At 43.1% G+C, this 25,000-nt stretch overlaps 1 protein-coding gene across 1 annotated transcript in view; it reads left to right on the top strand.

Annotated features, from left to right (window-relative positions):
* Positions 1-24,788, top strand: part of LOC138955726 (uncharacterized) — a gene marked incomplete at its 3' end in the record, with an annotated part of 30,794 nt that extends 6,006 nt beyond the window's left edge. Inside the window, 2 exon segments of the mRNA XM_070327275.1 lie at positions 24,120-24,194; positions 24,636-24,788. Coding sequence (XP_070183376.1) covers positions 24,120-24,194; positions 24,636-24,788 — 228 coding nt within the window.
* Between the last annotated feature and the right edge of the window lie 212 nt (positions 24,789-25,000).

The following is a 25,000-nucleotide window of genomic DNA, read 5'->3' as shown; positions in this document are numbered from 1 at the left end:
GTATGAGAGATGAAACAGAAAAGCCTGTTGTGAAAATGCACAAATTTGGAGCAAAAAACCAAACAAAACAAAAGTAACTGTTCTCATGAGAACGGCAAACAACGACACATGTTGACTGCCCTTAGCTAATTGAAGAAATCACCCCACTCCCCTCCCCCCTGCTGCTAGGTACACGTGTACTAAAGTTAACCTCTGGTTTGACCTGTGTGCCAAGAGTCGGATGAGAGAGAGACAAAGCGAGAGCGAGCGAGAGAGAGAGAGAGACACACACACACAGAGACAGACATAGAAAGACAGAAGCGGAGAGACTCAGAGGGAGACACAGACAACTGACATACATACCAGAGAGAGAGAGAGAGAGAGAGAGAGAGAGAGAGAGAGAGAGAGAGAGAGAGAGAGAGAGAGAGAGAGAGAGAGAGAGAGAGAGAGAGAGAGAGAGAGAGAGAGAGAGAGAGAGAGAGAGAGAGAGAGAGAGAGAGAGAAAATTTAACTGATCTCGTGAGAACGGTTGACGCCTTGCAAGGTTTTGACGGCAACAATAATAATTATTGTAGTTCTGTAAGACGTTATTTCTGTTTCATTTATGTACTGCACGGTCATCTGAAGGTAGAGACAGTCACAACACTGTCAGTGAGCTGTCAGCGCTCGCAATGTTTACTATTTCGACAACACGCATGACAGCAACATAAAATGTTCAAGTTGATGATGTACGTTAGCACACATATACACTTTTCTCTTACCTTGTTGTACTTGAAGTTTGTAGTTCCACGTGAACAAAATCTTCTCGCGCAAAAAGTATCCAGTGACCGGATGTTGTGCAAAAGACTCGCCTATTATGATATAAGGGTGCGTCGGTGTACACTATAACGAACGCATCTGTCAACCAAGTAAACATTGACATGTACACCACTTATGTTGACAATAGTTCTCATAAAAAACACGTTTTGTCACGCTTGAGAGCATTTCTATGCAAGTGGTGACTACATTATACGTGGTGACGCGCAAACATTATTGTAGACCCCTTGTGCATAAAAATAGAATAGCTTTTGTCAGTTGTTGAGGCCTTGCAAGGTTTTGACAGCAACAATAATTGTTGTAGTTCTCAAAGACTTTATTTCTGTTTCATTTGTAATATGTTGGGAAGACATATTTATGAATTGATCAACAAAATAAAACATAATAAAAAACGACACAACATTGTTAAAATCAGGATTGGCCAACGTTGAACGTTTACGAAGGCCTCAATCTTCACGCGCAAAAACCGTAGACCAGATTAATAGGTGCTTGATTTTGGTATTTTGAATTACATAACATTAAACCTTAGTTGGGCTTCACGGTCATGGCAACAGCCATAATAATATTATATAATGTATAATATTATATTTCAGCATATGTAAATTACATGTCATCATACCAAACTGTCATACATTTTTATTCCTACATTATTCTGATTGATCACAACCAAACCTACTATCCCCATTGGACACATCCAAATGCAAGCGCCTGTTCTTGACAATTTGCTGGGTGGGACTTTGCCAGACACACTGTTTGGCGCATGGCCTGTAGGTAAAATGTAAATAACAATGTATTTTCTAATTTGTGCACAAAAGCTTTTTTTTTTCTTTTTTTTTTAACATAACAATGTTTAATGTCACTGTATGTTTGAAAGACCATGGTCACATTTGTAAAACAAATGTTAAATTAGAAAATAAATAACACTTTGGTTCATGATTTTTTCTACACCTGTGCTAAAAATAAGACATAAAAATGTTGGTATATAAGTCACTCAAATACAACTAGGTATGAATGGCTCGGTTTGAGTTTGTTGCAGTTGACCCTGCACATTGCGACCTATCATGTTTTTGCGATTTTGCCGTCACCCCTCCCATAGGGTGACGTATTTCACAACTTCCTGTGTTACACAAACTCTGTGATGACCAATTTTGCCTTCACTCCTCCCATAGGGTGACGGATTTCACAACTTTCTACAGATGAACAATGTTGCCTCCACCCCTCCCATAGGGTGACGGATGTCACAACTTCCTGTGTACACAAACTGATGACGTATTTCACAACAAAATGGCGCTGCCCATGGTCAACCTCGAAACTATCCGTATAGAATGGGGGCGAGGACGCCCCCATAATGATGAGTTAATATAAAATTCCCACCCGCTAGCAGAAAACACAAGTGTTATTCCGATAACGTACCAGCTAGACCAGTTTGGAAGACTGACTCGATCGACTCTGTCATACGTAGCCGCACTGACTACACTGAAATACGACTGCATCAGTTCAGTAAATGAATGGTTTCCGAATTATTATTTCAAGGCAAGAACAATCGTAATCGAAAACGTGTAGGGTTCAGAACGTTCTTACCATTATAAGACTTATTACCAGCGTGCCTCGTGCGTGCAGACTCAGTCAGTGCAGACTGCATGCAGTGGTTTGATTGCCCTAGCAGACGACATAAACCCCGCTCAGCAAATTAACATGTTGGGCAAATGTGAACGAAAAAACGATGGGGATATAATACGTGTCGGGTTCAGAGCATTCTTACCGTTCATATTTAGTATCAGACTCCCCGATGAATGAAGAAATAACACGAGAAATATGCCACATTTGTTTTGAAAATGTGCGAACCGTCGAGTCCCGCGGCTTCGAGTCAATTCAAGGGGAGTCACTCCGCACAGTCAATCCGTCGAAGCTCGACTGGAGGTTTCGAATCGCAAATAATGAAGAGCACAGCCCTTTCTCCGAGTTCAAATGAGGTCTCTCTGAAAGATCATCACTGTTCAGATTAACGCTACACTGGAATTTACCAACAGAAATTAAAATGCGTGTGACGAAAGCACGACACACTTGAGACACCCCACACAAAAGTAGATCTTTACTGTACACGACCTGACCACACAGTTATGCCTATTCAAATGCGCGTTGCAAAATGTGCGCTTGGAATCTTCTTTTTTCTATGGCGGTACTGACAATATCGTTATTGAAACAATCCCAGTGCACTAAGGGATTTATAGAGCAAATCTCGAAAAAAATTATTGAACTCAGCGCTATGCGCTTCGTTCAATTGTGGAGAAAAGTGCGGTACACCTATGTTTCTTTTTTTTGTATTTCTTATTTCCCCAAGGAAAGTCCTGTAATAGTACAAAAGGTGACCCAGTACAAATCGCCAGTGCGTAAATAGGTCACTTTAAGCCGACAACTTGTGTGCACCAGAATTGGGTTTTTCCTCTTTCTCTTAGCAAGACTTTGGTGCCAAGCGGTTAATCGCTTGCACCTGTGGCACTGGCCCCGACCTGACCGGACTTGAACAGGGCAAGCCGACCCCGAGAGGCAGTTGCCCTGGGCCCCAAGCACACCCCCCCTCCCCCCTTTTTTTCACTCTTTTAGACTCTCTGTCGGTGCACATGCAGTGCTGTGCTAGACGGGCCGCGAAGAGCGGACTGACCACGGCATGGTCTTTGTTCCCCCCCCCCCCCTCTTTCCGCCCCTCCCCAAGATAAAGGACCAAAATGGCTGAACTTGCAACTCTCCTAGTTGTACAGTACAGAGTGACAAACGTTTGAGTTCTGGAATGGCTGTGGCTACATCCACGGGTCCGTGCCTCGAGTCCCCCATGCTAAATCCACGTCACTGACAAGGGACGCTACTCTTGCCCAATATTTTCCTGCTTTCGGTTCGGCACTTAACAGACATGACTAGGACGTCAGCTGTAAAATATCAATGTCATAATTCCATGGTTAGACTTTATGAGCAGTATACAGCGTTCTCTGTTGTGACATTGCAACATTGCAGCCCCCCCCCCCCCCCCCCCTTAATACGAACCTCACCTGAACTTGCATGTTTATTCGGGATTTGCACTTTCCTAGTTTGCGGTGATTTTTGATGCAGTGTGAAGCATGTGTCGATTGTTCAAATGTTTAAGTGAATGTTGTCAACGTGTGGACTAAAGCTACCAACCGGAAGATGAAGAATGATGTATTGGTCTTCTCTATTCGCTAGATTGGTGCTGAGGGGCTGAACTCCGTAAGTCACAACTGTCCACAGTACTCCCATGATTTTGAATTCACCATTTTTTGCTCTCTTAAAATCTAAGAAGATCAAGCGGTCGTTCAGCAATGAGTTTGTGAATTCAGTTACTTCTCTTTATTGTTACAAGACCCAACACAGGGTCTGTTATTTTATGAAAACAAATTGCAACACAAATTGATTCTTCCTCCTCCTCCATCTCAACAATATGGCGCCAAGAGTCCCGAGTGCCAACGCGAGGCTTCGACTGCCGAGTGATTCCGAACGACTCCGAGATTCCGCGGAAATGACGTCACTGACGTGGATATAGCATGGGGGACTAGAGGCACGGACCCGTGGATATAGTCACTACCTTCTGGAATATCTCTACCCTTTTTAATAACGTTCTAATCACCCCGTTTTTGGATGCAACGTATTCTTTCTCCCCTTCCTTCAGGTTGCTAAGAATGGAGTTAATGTTTTCTGCCTCTACACACATACGTACACATGCACACACACCCTCTCTCTCTCTTGCTCCTTTCTTTTATTCTGCACCCTTTTCCTTGATATTCATATATTCATATATTCGATACATGTATTACACGGTGATGTACAAAGAGAGTAAACCGAGTGTGTACAAGAGGGGATACAGTACGGATGACCCGTGTTTTGAGCAGAGAAAGTAGGTCAATTTAAGCTGACCACTTTGGTGCAGCCAGATCGGAGTTGCGCTCTATTCCTTAGCAAAACTCCGGTACCGAGCGATTTAATTGCTTTCACATGTGTTGATAAGGCGAGCGGGGCTGGCCCTGGGAAACCCAGCTGACCACGGAGGGGCATTTGTTCTAGTCCTCCCCTCCCCCTCCCGCAACTGGACTTTACACCACCCCTCCTTTCCCTGTAGCTGTAGGAAATGATTCGACTTGGAGATTTTAGGATCTTCTTTGCCCCGCCTTTCTTGTAATGTTTTGATTACATCGTTTTTGGACATAACACATAAAGTCCCTTTTTGTTTTAGGACCATCTTTGTTAAGTTTGACGATCAGTTTTTAGGAAGGTTTTTATGAAGAGGGGCATGTTCTTTTTACCCTCTCTTTCGTTTGCTGATTATTAGGCTTGACGTGTTCTGCTGCTATGTTCCCAAACACGTACTCTCTCTCTCCCTATGTTATTTTGCCATTCTTTTTCTCGGTGTCCCTTTTTGTTCGTATATTCAATATATGTATTCAGTAGAATGTAGGCGTTATGTTAATCATATATGTGGCGTATGCGAATGTATAAAGACAGATGAAACCGGGGTGTGCCGATGTTTTTGTTATGGCAGTGACCGTTGTTGCTTTGAGCACGCAGCATTTTTGTGGGGTTTTTATGGGCATGGATTTGCTGTTTGATATGGACGTCTAATGTACGTTTTGTATACTAAAGGAGAAGTATTTTTGTGAGTAACATAATTGCTCAGTCTTTAAGTGTTTTACAGTTCGTCTACGTTTTGGTCTGCCTACAAGTGGTTGGTATCTACAGATGCGTTGTAAGCTTGGTCGTTTGATGACATATGTATGTACATCGTTTTTCATGTGTGTTTTCTTAATAGAAGAGCTTTTGTGCATATTTGAGGAGTTTAGCTTCAGTTTGTAAGGAGGCTGGCCGCAGGCTCAGAGCCCTCCACCTCCCCTCCCTTTTGCTCCCGCGCTGCCAGAGCGGGATTCTCATTGGTCCTGCTAGGGTGACGTGGGAGGAAGCCCCGTTAGCTATAAAAGACCCCTGTCCTCGTGAGGTCGGGGGGGAAGTGCATCAAGCCAGGCGAAAAGCGAGGGAGTTTGCGCAAATGCTTGGTGTCTTTCCCCTGGAGAAGATACACTGAGCTGGGTTTAAAGTGGTTCGACCCTACGCCCTATGCTTAGTGCTTCTCCTCAGAGTTGCGTGTGGTTTTCACAGACCACGTCCTCGATACGCAACTCTTGACCCATCGGCAATAGTGAGCAGTGCGCGCTGTTTGCTAGGTTACCACAAGGCTTATTAGAGTAGTGCGCGCTACTCTAAAGGTTACCCACAAGCAGTGATCGAGTGGCGTCACTCGATTTTGTCCAGGCCCCGAACCCCTGCCCGATTTTTCATCCAGAATAGGACTTAGGTTTTGTTTTCAAAGAGTAAGTTAGATCGCTAGGGTACCTACGGGTCATGCCCGATTTTCCAGCATTGTAAAGACTCAGATTTTATTTGTTAGTGTAGTGTTTAGACTGTATTAAAGCCAACCTAGACTCTTTTTTAGATATATTTTCTATGGAAGAACCCACGTATGTTTTCTTTTGATGTTTTTGTTTGAATACAATTGGAAATCCTATTACACTCTTGTTGACTTTGTATTTTGTTCGTCTGTTCGTCTGGTGCGTGTGGTTTGAATGCCATCCTGACAAATGTCCTTTAAGCCCGCACGCACAGTAACACCTTAGACACAGACAGTTTCCGTGAAGCTACCACCGCTCGGCTTTACATATGGTGTCAGAAATGGGATCCATGGTCTAGGGTTGGTCACAGTAACACTTGTCTAATCCCACCAACCACCAAACGGTTTTACATTTGGTGTTAGAAGTTTAGGTTGGTGTTTGGTTTTTAAAAAAAAAATTTAGCAGTAATAAGTTTAGGATCCTTTTCCCTCTCCCTTTTATTTTATTTTCTCGTTGCTTTCGCGGCAACGTTTTGTGTGTGTGTGTTGTCTGTAGCGTGTTTATGTCTGACGCTGAAGACAAAATGGCGCGCGGCGGGACTGATGATGCTGTCTGGCGAGAGAGTGTCCAGCGGCATCCACTTCACCAAGATGGCCGCTGAGCTGCAGGAACTGCAGGACAGCATGCTGCAGGAGACGAAACGAGAAATGCAGACCTTGGCGGCACAGGCGATTGCCACGGTCAGCAACAGTCGAAGTCGCAGCCTCACTCCCGACCTCAGGCAGGAGGACACTGCACCATGGTCAACCACGGTGCTCGCCCCACATAGCAAGCACAGGGTGGCCGAGGAAGGGGTACCTGTTACTCCCTTGGCGGGCCCTGAGCTGTGGTCGTCGCTAGAGCAGGGGAGACATCAACCTCGCCCGCAGGGACATGGAGATCTCACGCAGCGCTTGGTGGCCTACGCACCATCAACCAAGCCACACTCCACGACCTCATGGGCAACCATGGGCCAGACTTCACGCAGCAGCGACAGGGTGGCCGAGGGAGGGGTACCCGTTACTCCCTTGGCGGGCCCTGGGCTGCGACCATCGCCGGAACTGGCAAGACGAGGACGACGCTCGCCGAGGCCAGACGAGGCCACGCACCGGCCGCTGTACAACCTACTGGACCGAGGGCAACTAACCGGCCCTGAGCACGGGTTACGGTGGGGCGGTATGCGCCACCGTGACCTCAACCAAGACACGCCGCTACGCTGGAGAGGTCCTCATGAGGAGAGGGACCATCCAACAAACCGGAAGCCGCCAACATTCGACGGGAAAACGAGCTGGGGCGACTTTCTCGTCCAGTTCGAGATTGTGGCCAGCATGAACGGCTGGTCCAAGAGGAGGTGCGCCATGGAACTGGCGGCCCGCCTGAGGGACCAGGCCGTGTCAGTGCTGACCCAGTTACACACGGCACTTCGGGGGGACTACGACGCGCTCGTGGGAGCGCTGGAAGCTAGGTTCGAACCCCCGAACCAAACGGAAATGCACCGGGCTTCTCTTAGGAGCCGGGTGCGGAAGAAGGGCGAGTCGCTGGCGGCACTCGCTCTTGATCTGAAGGGGATGATCCGGAAGGCCTACCCCACAGCTACGGGAGAGCTGTCCGAACAGCTGACAGTCACAAGCTACCTTGACAGTCTGGACAACCCAGAAATGGAATGGGCTGTCCTTCAGGGAAAGCCAGCGACAGTGGAGGAGGCTGTCATGCTGGCAATGGAATTTGAATCCTTCAGGAAGACGAGGGCTCGTCGGCGCCTGAAGGATGACGCACACGTCTTCACAATAGAAGAAAACAAGCAAGAAATGGAGAGCCCCAGGCCGCAGAGGAGGTGTTTCTACTGTTCCAGCCCTTCACACATCGCCAGGGAGTGTGAGCAGAGCAAGACAAGGCGGCAGACTACATTCAACAAGCACTCGGGAAACCGACGATAGCCGAAGCAGGGGTCATGCATCGGCTGATATCCAGGACACCAGACCCGATTTTATGGAAGAAACAGAAGGTCCACACGTCAAGGTTCGACTAGAAGGGATCGAAGCAGACGCTTTGATTGACACGGGTGCGTCAGTATCCGTCATGCACCCAGACTTCTACAGTAAGCTGTCGACTCCCATCGTTCTACAACCATCATCCTTGAGCCTGCACTGTGGCCAACACCCTCGTCACGGAGCTCTTCATGCTGTTCGGCACGCCACGAGTCATCCACACGGACCAAGGAAAAGAGTTCGAATCTGGGTTGATTCACGAGCTCTGTGACCTACTGGAGATCAAGAAGACAAGGACGGCGCCCTACCGACCACAGTCCGACGGTCAAATAGAAAGACTCAACCGCACTCTCATCGATATGCTGTCAAAGTTCTGTGACGACAACAAAGACGACTGGGACTGCCATCTCCCCTACGTCACGTGCTCGTACAACTCCACGAGACACGACAGTACGGGGTGCAGTCCAAACCTGCTAATGATGGGGAGAGAAATCACACTCCCTATCGATTTGATGTACGATACCGAGTCAGCAACGCCCACACGACGCTGCCCGTCCGAGTACGTCGAGTGGGTGAGGGACTCGACACGAGAGAACTTTCGCTTCGCACGAGAACACCTGCAGAGGGCTGCAGAAAGACAGAAGAGAAACTACGACAAGAAGGCGGGCGTCAGAGAGTTCCAGAGAGGTGACTGGGTACTCCCCTAACCTCAACAAGAACAAGCTCAACTCGCGCTACATAGGACCATATCTAGTCCTCGGCAAGATTGGCGAAGTTGACTGCAAAATACAGTCAAGTGGGGGGGCAACGCCTGTCGTCGTACACGTCGACCATCTGAAGCTTTTCCACGCTGAGAGTCCACATGAGAGTTGGGTGGACGACACGCCCGAGAACGATAAAGGCTCCCAGACAGAACTTGCAGCAAGTCATCGCGAGCACGCTGCCGAAGCGCTCGAGACTTGCCAGGAAGACGACGACAATCTATCGTCGGGCCTGGAAGACAGACCGGACGAGGAGACGCCAGCAACGCTGAAACGAAGCCTCCGAATCCGGCGACCCCCGAAGAGGTTCGGGTACGACAACGAGTAAGGGGAGAAGCTAGCAACAAACCCACGGAACGCCAGTCATCACGAAGAGACGTCATCGGTTTTTTTTTAATGAACTCTTTTTATTTTGGATTTATCTCAACTGTCCGACAACAATTAACTCGTCACAGACAAAGGATCCACCAGGCAATAACGGCAGCACCACGGCACACGATGACGTCAATCAGCGCATAATCCCCAAACGCAGATGTACAAAATGACGATTTATGGTACTTCTGTCATCAACTTTGCGGCTCCCTTGTGAGCCCCAGGGTCAAACCAAAAGGAGATGACGGGCTGTTTTCTGGAAAGACGACGGGATGTAGTCTTGCGGTCCGCGGGAGCAAGAATCAGACCGACTCCGCCAACGCAAGAAGGCAGTGAAGTGCTACTTGTGAGGCGGGCGGGGGCGAATGTCAGGGGAATGACAGGAGCCGTGTCGTCCGATGTACCTATGCTGATCACATAGGTGGGGCTGTCAGAAAAACCGGAGAAGGGAAAGCCGGGACAGCGAGGGGAGCCTGAGGAAGATGAAACTCGGAAGGGGACTGGAGTCGAACATTATAACTATAATCGACTGAGGAGCTGCTAGGTGTGCTGAGGTATAACAGTACGGAGCCCAGTCCTGGAGACGACACGTCGGAACCTGATTCTGTCCTATGTTGGAGAAAGAAAGCAGCCACGCACAACAACGGAGAAAGAAGAATTACGTCATCACATCTCAAACGAGGGAGAAAGCTCGAACATACGTCATCACGAAACGCAGCCGATACCAACAACAAACACTCTCATTGACCTGACGAGGACAACCCAGCTGCCCAGTGCGCTGCAGGGGATCCGGGCTGCGAGCGAGCTTTACGGCGCGCTGCCACGAGCCCGCGATTCCTGCCTCTGTCTGACGAGACAGGGGAACCTGTCTGACGCTGCAGCTGGTGCGTCTCGAGTCCTATCACCGCCACAGAATTCGTCACAGAGGTCACCCGTTCCTGCGTTCCTGCGTTCCTGTCCGGCGCCGCGAGGACGCGCCGGGTGTCATCTGGTCCTGTGTTGCTGTCCGGCGCCGCGAGGACGCGCCCGATGTCGTCGAGGTACCACTCTCCCGGAATCCACCGAGAGGGACGACGTCGACGGAGAAGGCGACAACTCAAGCGTCGGACGTAAGCATCAAGGAAATAGGCACCAGTGATTTCGCGATCGATAAGGGTGGGGAGCTAGATAGATGTTTTTGTTCTGATTTTTGTTAAAAAGCATAGATTAGCATAACCAACGACAAAAGAGACAGTGACAGTATTGAATTAGATGCATTTAAATGTTTGTTTTGTTTCCGGTGACAATGTTATTTCGGAGTGATGGCGTGCGCACGACATTAAGAACCATAACGATGAAAATGTGACTTTGGTTTGAAAGAGGACCGGAGCTCTTGTAAATATTTGGTTTTTGTATGGTAACCTGTGTATAGTCACTCAGTGCTTGAACGTAGAAGGGTACTTTGCGGTTTGTTCGTTGTTGGTTTTTTTTCGAGTATACCTGTTAGGTTTGAAACTGTGTCTAAATGTGTGGTTTTATGATGAGTGTCACACCAATGTACATTTGAGAAAGTTTTTGAAGAGTGTAACCAATATAGGCCAGTTGTCGTTTTCTCCGTTGTACTTTTGATAAAGAATAATCGACTTAGGAAATCAATCGTCAAGTATTCTTTGCCATGTTTCGATTTTGTCACAATTTGGAGAAACATAACTTTTTTGTATTATTCTTGTTGGTTTGTAAACCTGGGGGTGAGATCAGTGACACTTTTCTCCTTCTTATACTTTTTTTGATTCTAAGATGTGTTCATCTTCTTTTTATGATGTTGCCAAGTTTGGGGACAAACTTATTTTTTTAGAAGGGGGCATGTGGAGAAAAGTGCAGTACACCTATGTTTCTTTTTTTTGTATTTCTTATTTCCCCAAGGAAAGTCCTGTAATAGTACAAAAGGTGACCCAGTACAAATCGCCAGTGCGTAAATAGGTCACTTTAAGCCGACAACTTGTGTGCACCAGAATTGGGTTTTTCCTCTTTCTCTTAGCAAGACTTTGGTGCCAAGCGGTTAATCGCTTGCACCTGTGGCACTGGCCCCGACCTGACCGGACTTGAACAGGGCAAGCCGACCCCGAGAGGCAGTTGCCCTGGGCCCCAAACCCACCTCCCCCCCCCCTTTTTTCACTCTTTTAGACTCTCTGTCGGTGCACATGCAGTGCTGTGCTAGCCTGACGGGCCGCGAAGAGCGGACTGACCACGGCATGGTCTGTGTTCCCCCCCCCCCTCTTTCCGCCCCTCCCCAAAATAAAGGACCGAAATGGCTGAACTTGCAACTCTCCTAGTTGTACAGTACAGAGTGACAAACGTTTGAGTTCTGGAATATCTCTATCCTTTTTAATAACGTTCTAATCACCCCGTTTTTGGATGCAACGTATTCTTTCTCCCCTTCCTTCAGGTTGCTAAGAATGGAGTTAATGTTTTCTGCCTCTACACACATACGTACACATGCACGCACACCCTCTCTCTCTCTTGCTCCTTTCTTTTATTCTGTACCCTTTTATTTGATATTCCTTTTATCCATATATTCGATACATGTACGATACATGTATTTTTACGTTAATCATATGATACTGATGATGTACAAGGAGAGTAAACCGAGTGTGTACAAGAGGGGATACAGTACGGATGACCCGTGTTTTGAGCAGAGAAAGTAGGTCAATTTAAGCTGACCACTTTGGTGCAGCCAGATCGGAGTTGCCCTCTATTCCTTAGCAAAACTCCGGTACCGAGCGATTTAATTGCTTTCACATGTGTTGATAAGGCGAGCGGGGCTGGCCCTGGGAAACCGAGCTGACCACGGAGGGGCATTTGTTCTATTCCTTCCCTCCCCCTCCCGCAACTGGACTTTACACCCCCCCCCCCTTCCCCTGTAGCTGTAGGAAACTGATGATTCGACTTGGAGATTTTAGGATCTTCTTTGCCCTACCTGTTCTTGTAATGTTTTGATTACATCGTTTTTGGACATAACACATAAAGTCCCTTTTTGTTTTAGGACCATCTTTGTTAAGTTTGACGATCAGTTTTTAGGAAGGTTTTTATGAAGAGGGGCATGTTCTTTTTACCCTCTCTTTCGTTTGCTGTTTATTTATAGGCTTGACGTGTTCTGCTGCTATGTTCCCAAACACGTACTCTCTCTCTCCCTATGTTATTTTGCCATTCTTTTTCTCGGTGTCCCTTTTTTTTTGTTCGTATATTCAATATATATATGTATTCAGTAGAATGTAGGCGTTATATTAATCATATATGTGGCGTATGCGAATGTATAAAGACAGATGAAACCGGGGTGTGCCGATGTTTTTGTTATGGCAGTGACCGTTGTTGCTTTGAGCACGCAGCATTTTTGTGGGGTTTTTATGGGCATGGATTTGCTGTTTGATATGGACGTCTAATGTACGTTTTGTATACTAAAGGAGAAGTATTTTTGTGAGTAACATAATTGCTCAGTCTTTGAGAGACAGTGTGTAATTGGAAGTTTTGCAGTTCGTCTGCGTTTTTGTCTACCTACAAGTGTTTGGTATCTACAGATGCGTTGTAAGCTTGGTCGTTTGATGACATATGTCTGTACATCGTTTTTCATGTGTGTTTTCTTAATAGAAGAACTTTGGTGTATGTTTGAGGGATTTAACTTCAGTTTGTAAGGAGGCTGGCCGCAGGCTCGGAGCCCTCCACCTCCCCTCCCTTTTGCTCCCGCGCTGCCAGAGCGGGATTCTCATTGGTCCTGCTAGGGTGACGTGGGAGGAAGCCCCGTTAGCTATAAAAGACCCCTGTCCTCGTGAGGTCAGGGGGGAAGTGCATCAAGCCAGGCGAAAAGCGAGGGAGTTTGCGCAAATGCTTGGTGTCTTTCCCCTGGAGAAGATACACTGAGCTGGGTTTAAAGTGGTTCGACCCTACGCCCTGTGCTTGGTGCTTCTCCTCAGAGTTGCGTGTGGTTTTTACGGACCACGTCCTCGATACGCAACTCTTGTCCCATCGGCAATAGTGAGCAGTGCGCGCTGTTTGCTAGGTTACCACAAGGCTTATTCGAGTGGCGTCGCTCGATTTTGTCCAGGCCCCGAACCCCTGCCCGATTTTTCATCCAGAGTAGGACTTAGGTTTTGTTTTCAAAGAGTAAGTTAGATCGCTAGAGTACCTTCGGGTCATGCCCGATTTTCCAGCATTGTAAAGACTCAGATTTTATTTGTTAGTGTAGTGTTTAGACTGTATTAAAGCCAACCTAGACTCTTTATAGATATACTTTCTATGGAAGGACCCACGTATGTTTTCTTTTGATGTTTTTGTTTGAATACAATTGGAAATCCTATTACACTCTTGTTGACTTTGTATTTTGTTCGTCTGTTCGTCTGGTGCGTGTGGTTTGAATGCCATCCTGACAAATGTCCTTTAAGACCGCACGCACAGTAACACCTTAGACGCAGACAGTTTCCGTGAAGCTACCACCGCTCGGCTTTACACAATAATGAATTTTCTCGATTTGCTCTATAAATCCCTTAGTGCACTGGGATGTCTCAATAACTTAAAATAAAAATAGACCACCCATGCCGGGAATCGAACCCGGATCACTTTGGCCATAGGCGGACGTGCTTTCGTCTTGTGCACGTGGATTAAAAAAAAATTAAAAAATTTATTTATTTTACACAATTAAAACAATTATTAGAGTAAAATAAAACATTAAAACGTTCATAATAAACAATAGTAAACAAGAATTAATTTTTTTTAAATTTTATTTATTTTACACAACTAACAAAATTATTAGAGTGAAATAAAACATTAAAACGTTCATAATAAACAATAGTAAACAAGAATTTAAATAACAAAAAAAAATATATAGACCGCCCATGCCGGGAATCGATCCCCGATCACTTTGGTCATAGGCGGACGTGATTCGCACCGGCTAGCTGGCTGTTCCATTAGCTGCACGGCAGTTGTACTCCCACTGCCAAACCTCCCCCCGTTAAGAGTCGTTTTTGTGGAATATTTCGCATTTAGGTCCCAGGTAACATTATGAAGTTTTAATACGATCAATCGGACCTATTATCAAGTTAGTGTATCAACTTTTGAACGAACTGCGCCCAGTAGTTTCCCAGCAATAAGCTGTTAAGTCGAGACAGACAGACAGACAGACAGATACACAGACACACAATTTAAATCTGCTGGACCCTAGTACTGCGTACTCGGGGATAATCGTCCATATTGTTCTTGTGGATAACGTGTATAAAACAACAACCCAACAAAAAACCGGGGTAGGCGTTTACTAGGTAGTGACCCCTCTGCACAGCTTTTTTGTCGGTCCTCGGGGGGCATATCGACTTTTGTTTCATATTTATTGACCGACAAAAAAGCTGGTCTGTCAACAACCCATCAAACATCTTATGTTTGTCCGTATTTACTTGTCTTATATAAGATGTTTGATCGAACAAAAGTCGATATGCCCCCCGAGGACCGACAAAAAAGCTGATCTGACAACAAACCACCAAACATCGTTTTTGTAAGTGCACAATCAACTACCGTAAAATCCCCAGCAAACGCCCAGTATCTAGCAAATGCCCACCCCCCACTTTTGGCCAAAAGTTGTGCAGAGGGGTCACTTCCTTGTAAACGACTACCCCGGTTTTTTTGTTTTTTAAATTAGTTTTAAGACGGTCTGCCTCCTTTATCTACGATATGTGCACATTCATAATGATTGTGTGCGTGCATATGTGCGTGCGTGCATGTGTGTTCTTTCTTTCTTTATTTGGTGTTTAACGTTGTTTTCAACCACGAAGGTTATATCGCGACGATGCATGTGTGTGTATGTGTGTATGTGTGTGTGTGTGTGTGTGTGTGTGTGTGTGTATGTGTGTGTGTGTGTGTGTGTGTGTGTGTGTGTGTATGTGTAAAAGTGAACAATTTACGTCTCATTAACAAAGAAAACATGTATTCTTACACAAACTAAAAGCCACGCATCTCCACACTTTTTGGGCACCGTTTTGTGAGAAAAGCTTGTATCAACATTCATTGAAGCGTGACGGCTTCATCTGACCACGAATTCTCAATTTCTTACCAGGAACCCACTTCTGGCATCACAAAGATTCATTAAATATTGGAATTTGATTTTGTGAATTTTTAATTCAGTTTTTTTCGTTTTCCTCAAAACAACAAAAATGACGATACGAGGTTTGGTTTGAACACCGACGTAACGTTCAACCATGCCGAAGCACACATCCTATAAAAAAAGAATGAGAGAGTGGAGGGAACACAAAGACATAACAAATCAGCAATACGGGAAAGAAAAGGAAAAAAGAAAGTTGTCTGAAGGACCGCCAGTTAGATCTCAAGAAGTTGACCAAGGTGTGATGAAATACTTTATTTTTTATTTTTTATTTTTTATTTCTTTTCTATACATATAAACACAACATAACATACAACATACACAGAGTTTATCAACATAAGGTATGGCTGTCTTAGCGCATACACACGCACATACCTAGACAAGACACAGACATAGACAGTAGGGTGGGTTGTTGAAAAGACAGGGGACATGGAAGGGGGGGGGGGGGCGGAGGTTGGGGGAGGGGAGGGGAGGGGAGGGAGGGTAGGTGGGGACGGTGGTCACACTTTAGCCTCCAAGTATACATGGGGTTTAATTATTGGCATACAAGTACTGTATAACATGTTATGAATAAATGGATCAGGGAGTATCACATTCAAAAATGTTCATACGAAATCAATCAATACAATTATCATATGGCATCAATGTAAAAAGTGTCCATGTAAACACCAATCCTTTGCAAATTTACCATAATAATTATTTACACTAGCATTATACTTTTCGATCAAAAAACTTTGTTTGACATTTTTCACAAAAACATTTAGTGTTGGGACTGTCTTATTTAATTTGGCTCCAAATATAGTTTGTTTGGCAAGGAGAATAAACAAATCAAAAACAGCATCCGTATGAAAGTTGTCTAAATACCCTAAAATGACAAGCTCTTTTGACAAATTCAAATTACTGCAATGTGTGAAATTTAGGCATAACCATTCTGTGAAATCAGACCAAACAAGTTTGCGCTCCCGTGTTTACAAAGTGTAGTTTGCCCATAATCGATGTCAAACGCACCATAAGACCATGTAATGACGATATGTCGCCATGCGCGGACCATATACATGCATTACAGCTTGTTCTAGCCTCTGAAAAACTGAGGATGTCAACAAAGACGCGAAGTTATTTCCCTTGCGTCAACGTTCCCTCTGTTGGCAAATCTATAAATAGGACGATCTAGATCAAAATAAAAATTCAAATATCTCAACATTTAAGGGGTCCTAGACCACAATATCTTGCAGGGAACTTAATTTAGCATGTCTCCAGCTGTTGGCAAAGCAATTAGCGTGTATAGTCATCGATTTCATATGGCTTTAACTCTTGTGCACTACCAAAACAAATGTTCAAAGGTTTCCTCTTCCTGTGTACAAAAGCTACATAGTGATGTGTCAGAAATGTTCATCAAAAATAACAGGCGTGGAGTGGGAAAAATTCTATGTAGTATTCTATACTGGAACCACCTTAGGTATGTGTCTTGTGTAGTTCGCCTTATTGTCAAAAACACATTTCTAACATTTACATCAACATTTAATAAATTAGACCATTTTTCCATGCACTGTAGATTGCCATCATTTTTCACAAGATGGGTACATATATGTTTTACTCCACCTTTAGCTATTTGTTTCTATACAACATCATCACCAATATGAAAAAAAAATTGTTTAAAACTGCATCCAACTTTAATTTTTTATGAAAATTCTTAACTGAGCGCATAACGCCCTCGAAAAAAACAAAATTCAGGTGTAAATTTGAATGTTTCAATTTAAAATCGTTATATGACAAAAACCCATCGGCTTTCATCAAGTGACCGACTGTCGTAATGCCGTTTTCCATCCAATTCCTGTTATAAATAACCTTTTTATCTATGCAGATATGTACATTATGATACAGACGCTCTAAGGCAAAATCACTCAAGGAGATGGGGACACATTTACATGCAAAATGCTTTTAATGTTTGAAAACATCCCTCCAGAAAGGATTCTGAACTCTTTGCAGCAATATGTTTCCAAACTCACCACCTCTCTTGTGAATATTATGTAAAAGGGGACACAGAGCTTGTAAAAGTTTCATTACTTTTCCTTCGCTACAAAGGACTCGCTGTTACCAGGAAATCTTCAGAGATGACAAAAAGCATTTCAAATACACCATTTTGAGACCCCCATCTTCGAACGACTGATATGCTGTTATTCTCTTTATTCTATCCTTCTTACTATTCGACACAGAGAGGAAAAAACAAAACTTATTCAAATCAAACAAAAACTTATCATCAGGGTCTGGTAAACTCATAAACAGATGAGTTAACTTAGACAGCGCCAATTCTTAATAATTGTTATTTTTCCAAAGGGGGTTACATTTCTTCTGTACCTGGACTTTAACAAATTTTCAATTTCTACAAATTTATGTTTATAAGTAAAGGGTATAATTTCATCTAAATTGATTGAAAAGACAATGGCACAACTCTTAAATGTTACAGGGTTCCAACTGAGCTCAAGTTCAGGCATACATTTAATAATACAACTTGTATGTGAGCCTATCCAAACTACCGTGGTTTTCTCATAATTCATGTTCAAACCAGATATAGAGGCAAATTGCTTCAAACTGTTCATACATGCACACACAATTATGTTTTGAACCATCTAGAAATAAAGCAGTATCATCTGCAAAATGGGATATTAATATTTCATCATCTGCCACCTTTATACCTTTTATTTCTGTACTCTGGCGGATCATAATGGACAGGAATTCGGCACATATTAACTATAAATGAGGCAACATTGGAACTACATGTCTGGTACCTCTTTGTACATCAAACCAACTGGAATATTTACCATTCACAGAAACACATGATCTAATATTATTATAAAAAGTGAAAATCCATCTTTTAATGTCATCACCGAAGTTGAATTTGCACAAACATTTATCAATGAAGGACAAAGAAACGCTATCGAAAGCTTTTTCAAAGTCAATGCACATTAAGAGGCCACGTATATTATGCTTATTCACATAAAATAGAGTATCATATAATAACCTTATTGTTTGGCCAATGTACCTTCCTTTAAAAAAGCCTGTCTGATCTTCATGGATCAAGTTTGGTAACACAGACTTTAACCGTTCAGCAATACAATATGAAGCAATCTTATAAACTACATTCAACAGTGTAATGGGTCGCCAATTTTTCAAAAAAACTGTTATCCTTTCCATCCTTTGGTATACAGGTAATAACTCCCTGTCTCTAGGTGATAGACATCTCTCCCTTTTCAAAGCTACAATTCAGGGATCTCAAAAGAAAAGAACAGAGATCTTTTAAAAAGAACTTAAACAAGTCGCGTAAGGCGAAAATACAATATTTAGTCAAGTAGCTGTCGAACTCACAGAATGAAACTGAACGCAATGCCATTTTTCAGCAAGACCGTATACTCGTAGCATCGTCAGTCCACCGCTCATGGCAAAGGCAGTGAAATTGACAAGAAGAGCGGGGTAGTAGTTGCGCTAAGAAGGATAGCACGCTTTTCTGTACCTCTCTTTGTTTTAACTTTCTGAGCGTGTTTTTAATCCAAACATATCATATTTATATGTTTTTGGAATCAGAAACCGACAAGGAATACGATGAAAGTGTTTTTAAATTGATTTGGACAATTTAATTTTGATAATAATTTTTATATATTTAATTTTCAGAGCTTGTTTTTAATCCAAATATAACATATTTATATGTTTTTGGAATCAGCAAATGATGGAGAATAAGATAAACGTAAATTTGGATCGTTTTATAAATTTTTATTTTTTTTTTACAATTTTCAGATTTGTAATGACCAAAGTCATTAATTAATTTTTAAACCACCAAGCTGAAATGCAATACCGAAGTCCGGGCTTTGTCGAAGATTACTTGACCAAAATTTCAACCAATTTGGTTGAAAAATGAGGGCGTGACAGTGCCGCCTCAACTTTCACGAAAAGCCGGATATGACGTCATCAAAGACATTTATCAAAAAAATGAAAAAAAACGTATGGGGATTTCATACCCAGGAACTCTCATGTCAAATTTCATAAAGATCGGTCCAGTAGTTTAGTCTGAATCGCTCTACACACACACACACACACACACACACACGCACACACGCACATACACCACGACCCTCGTTTCGATTCCCCCTCGATGTTAAAATATTTAGTCAAAACTTGACTAAATATAAAAACTCAGCTTTATACCCATCTGAACCAGGGCTTTTGTCGTTATTTAACCGTTTAATAGCTGTCATCATTTCTTGCATGGTAATTGGATGATGAAATACTTTGAAGAGGATTTCTAAACAAGAGAAGAAACTGAATTGTGCTGAACTTATTCTAAGAATGAGAAGAATCAAGGTCACGTGTGTTCTTCTTTTTTTATCACAGAATGTTGATCTTTATTTGTTTAAACAACTTCATGCCTGATGCAAAAGGATGGGGCGCACGTGTCGGGGAGATTGTCTCATACCCTTGGCTCTGCCTTGTTTGATTTTTTGCAACGAGCTGTGACCTAGATGGGTGGGTGTAGTCTGTTCTAAACAACCTCGATGTTAGGAAAGCAGTAGGTCCTGATTTGGTTCACAATAAACTTCTTAAACTTGCTGCTTGTATTATTTCAAATCCGCTTGCAACCCTTTTCCAGAGATCGTTGGCTGAGGGAAAGTTTCCGAAAATTTGGAAAGTAGCTCATGTGAATCCCATTTATAAGAAAGGTGAAAAAGAACACTGTAGTAACTATCGTCCGATTTCATTACTCAGTTGCATTGGAAAAGTATTGGAGAAAACCACGTTCACAAACATCTTGGTGTACTGATTCAGAGCGACTGCAAATGGGAATCACATGTTCAGTCAATTATATCTAAAGTACGTGTTCTTCTCTCATGTTTTCGGTCCTATAAGTATCGCCTTAGCCAAAAGGCACTTGAACTTATGTATAAATCTTTTATTATTCCCCATTTTGATTTTTCTGACGTCATTTGGAATAACTGTTCTGACAGATTAGCTACTTTATTAGAAAACTTGCATCTTGATGCCATAAGAACCATTATAGGTGCAGTTCGTGGCACGAGTCACTAAAAATTGTACGATGAATCAGGATTTACAACACTTAAGGAGAGGCGAAAAAGACACAAATTGATTTTGTATTTCAAATTAGTTAATGCACGCGTGCCACCATACTTACTAGAACGTCTGCCTCCTCTCGTTGCTTCTGTGAACCCTTACCATAGACGAAGACCACAGACAGACTCCCCACTCTCGAACTGAACTGTATAAAAAGTCATTTTTTCTGTCTTCGACTTCCCTGTGGAATGAGCTTCCAGATACTGTAAAACAACTTGATTCTATTGGGTTATTTAAAAAACGTATTAGTTCTGATGATTCTGTTGTTACCTCGTATAGATACACATCTGATCGAAAATCAGAAATTATCCATTGCAGACTGAGATTGAGGATCAGCAATCTAAATAGTGATCTATTTGACAGACATTTAATTCCCGACCCGTCATGCACTTGTGGTTATCCTGTTGAAAATGCGGAGCACTATATTTTTCATTGCCCCTTATCTCTTCAAATACGTGAAGTCACCTTGTCAACACTGCCCAACTATGATTTGCTAACCGCTGATGATTTTCTGTATGGCAATAGAGACAAGTCAGACAGCGAAAATGCATTGATATTTGACCAGTTATTCAGGTTTATCTTATTAAGCAAACGTTTTGAATAATGAATGCATTTATCTCATCCATGTTCGAAACGACTATGTGCAGTACTGTTTACATTTCCTTGTTCTGGTAGTATTCTATTTTCAACCATGTGGAAGTCATTGTATGCGTGTGTGTGCGAGTGAGTGTGCGAGCGCGTGTGAGTACTGTTGTTAGTTTAGCATGTTTTTTTGTGTTTTTTTTCCTTTGTTTTTTTTTTCCTTTTATTGTTATATTTAGTCAAGTTTTGACTAAATATTTTAACATCGAGGGGGAATCGAAACGAGGGTCGTGGTGTATGTGCGTGTGTGCGTGCGTGCGTGCGTGTGTGTGTGTGTGTGTGTGTGTGTAGAGCGATTCAGACTAAACTACTGGACCGATCTTTATGAAATTTGACATGAGAGTTCCTGGGTATGAAATCCTCGAATTTTTTTTGAATTTTTTTGATAAATGTCTTTGATGACGTCATATCCGGCTTTTCGTGAAAAGTGAGGCGGCACTGTCACGCCCTCATTTTTCAACCAAATTGGTTGAAATTTTGGTCAAGTAATCTTCGACAAAGCCCGGACTTCGGTATTGCATTTCAGCTTGGTGGCTTAAAAATTAATTAATGACTTTGGTCATTACAAATCTGAAAATTGTAAAAAAAAATAAAAATTTATAAAACGATCCAAATTTACGTTTATCTTATTCTCCATCATTTGCTGATTCCAAAAATATATAAATATGTTATATTCGGATTAAAAACAAGCTCTGAAAATTAAATATATAAAAATTATTATCACATTTTATTTTTCGAAATCAATTTAAAAACACTTTCATCTTATTCCTTGTCGGTTCTTGATTCCAAAAATATATAGATATGATATGTTTGGATTAAAAACACGCTCAGAAAGTTAAAACGAAGAGAGGTACAGAAAAGCGTGCTATCCTTCTCAGCGCAACGAATACCCCGCTCTTCTTGTCCATTCCACGTGCACTGCCTTTGCCACGGGCGGTGGAGTGACGATGCTACGAGTATACGGTCTTGCTGCGTTGCGTTGCGTTCAGTTTCATTCTGTGAGTTCGACAGCTACTTGACTAAATATTGTATTTTCGCCTTACGCGACTTGTTACATGTTTGTCTACCATAATTTACCATTATTATTTTGACATTATTTCAAATTTATTATATTAAAATCGTCCGCCAAATTTTATTTGCTTTTAAGAGTACGCTCATAAGCCTAGCTTGTTGTGCTCCATGTTCCTTATTTCATGTATGCGGTAATAGTACCAATGGAATTTATTGAATAAACTTGTTTAAACCAAACAAGCGGTGTGTTTATGTTTCATTAGAACTGCATAAATCACATGGTTGTATATTTTTTTTCTCTCGTGAAAATGTGATGACACTTTATCTTGCAAAGGGGTGTATACCTAGCAGACGCCCACCCCCTACTTTTACCCGAAATCTGTGCGGAGGGGGGTGGGGGGGTGGGCGTTTGCTAGGGATTTTACGGTAGTGCTTTTGTGAACAAGAAACAATTGACAAGTGGCTCTATCCCATCTCCCCCCTTCCCTCCGTCGCGATATAACCTTCGCGGTTGAAAACGACGTTAAACACCAATTAAAGAAAAAGTAAAGGGCACAATCAACCCAGGGAGCCATGCTTTGAAACACGAGTTCCGTGCTGATAACCACACGAGTCCCGGTTTGATAACCACTGGCAATCAAAGTTGGCGTGTGAAAGCAACTTTCTGTGTTTTTGAGTTCATAAAATGGTGGATGAATATGTCAGGCTTGAGGATGCACAGTTCTGTAGGTTCATCTCGGTATTCCACTCCCTCGGCTTTCAGTTGTGAGTATTAAGCTTAGTGATCGAATGTGGAAGTTACGTTGGGTCAAAGGTCACAGAAGATTTGCGTCGTGCAGCGAAGGAAAGAATCGCGATCTTGTTTCCGACTCAGTACCTCTTTGTTTTTCATTAGACCTGTCATTCTGCTTGATCGGCTTTGTTAGATGTTTGCATATCTTGTTGCTATTTTCTTTGCTGTTATTATTATTTCTTATTTGCGCTTCGTTTATCGATACAACGTCTTGTGCACGGGTCAAAATGTGTGTGTCAGGGGTCAATTGGTTTGACTTGAACTTGACGTTCGTGTTTCTCCGAACGTCTGTGTATCGAAACACATGACTTTGTAGGAAGACAAAACATATCGGTAGGTTTCATTTGTTTGTGATGAATTTATGACCTTTCATGGAGTAGTTTTGTTTGTTGTTTACGTTTGCCAGTTTGCCAGTTCGTTTATGGAACTGTACAAAGCAGTGTCGTGTCGTCTGTTTAGGTCTGGGGAAACGCCAATGAAAAGAGCCGAAGAGTCCCCGAGCGTTTCCATTGGGTTTGCTTTTGATTATCCATGTATAACCTGCTTCCTGCAACTATGGTAACCAGGGATTTATTGCCTGTGGAACATGGGATTTATTTCCCAGGTGCTTGTGAATGAAAACTCGTGAAAATGATGACAAGTGATGTTGTCCAAAGGTCAGCATACGTCACTGAGGTACATTGAGACTCAACATGTTGTTGTTGTAGCCACAGGACCCCTGACAGTGACAGCTGAAATGGTCGCTTCCTACAGTTGACTGAGGTACATTGAGACTCAACATGTTGTTGTTGTAGCCACAGGACCCCTGACAGTGACAGCTGAAATGGTCGCTTCCTACAGTTGACTGAGGACGAGGGAACTACGACTTTTGTTAAACTCTGACGTCACGTGACTCAAAGAAGGAACGTTCAATGTCCAATCGATACTTTTAATCCTAATTCTTCAGTTTGTTTTGTCGATATGTTTCAGATATCTTATTTTACCTTCACTGAGATGTAGGACTTAGTGTACTCTTGAACTTTAGAGTAATTCTGATTAGCTGGGAGTGTTTTCACGTGCTAAGTATTGAAGCTGTCTGTCTTACTGTGTTTTCAGACGCTGTCAACGTCAGGTCTCCTTATGAAAGGCTGGCTCGACATAACTACTGACTGTCAATCTGGCACAGACAAGGTACGACACGTGTAACGGTTAACTGCTTTACACTGGCCATTGGTCATGTGGTACATCCTAGTAGTGTCTGCTGGGCTTTGTGTGACACTACGCGTGGTGATGATGATGATGATGATGATGATGATGATGATGATGATGATGATGATGATGATGATGATGATGATGATGATGATGATGATGATGATGATGATGATGATGAAAAACATTTCCGCTCAATATGTAGGTGTTTTTGCTTTGCTTAAGCTGATGGTAAGAAACGACATGCCTAAAATCTCATTTATCACGCCATCTCCTTCTAAACTTGTTCTGTATGGATAGCCCGGTGCCTTTGCCTTGAAGGGTAGATTGCCAGTCTAATGCGTTAATGTGTGTGTGTGTGTGTGTGTGTGTGTGTGTGTGTGTGTGTGTGTGTGTGTGTGTGTGTGTGTGTGTGTGTTACAGTGGAATACCACCAACCTGCAAAGGAGGTACTGCAAGCTACAACGCTTGGGCGACAGTCTCAGCCTGGAGGTGTACAGTGACGAGGAAAATACCAAGCCCATCCACACGCTGAGTCTTTTCAAGACGCCGAGCAAGGACACGGCGCGCAACGCTGTCAAGGTCAGTACACGGCAATGGTGATTTTAGTTGTTAGCTGTACGCTCATCAACAAAATGCACCTTCTTCTTCTCCTTCTCCTTCTCCTTCTCCTTCTTCTTTTCCTTCTTCTCCTTCTTCTCCTTCTCCTCCGTCTTCTCCTCCTTCTTCTCCTTCTTCTTCTTCTCCTTCTTCTTCTCCTTCTTCTCCTTCCTTCCTTCTTCTTCTTC

This window comes from Littorina saxatilis, unplaced genomic scaffold (assembly GCF_037325665.1).
Source record: "Littorina saxatilis isolate snail1 unplaced genomic scaffold, US_GU_Lsax_2.0 scaffold_414, whole genome shotgun sequence".
Classification (NCBI taxonomy): domain Eukaryota; kingdom Metazoa; phylum Mollusca; class Gastropoda; order Littorinimorpha; family Littorinidae; genus Littorina; species Littorina saxatilis.
Note: the sequence above shows the minus strand (reverse complement) of the source record. Positions and strands in the feature narration are given on the sequence as shown.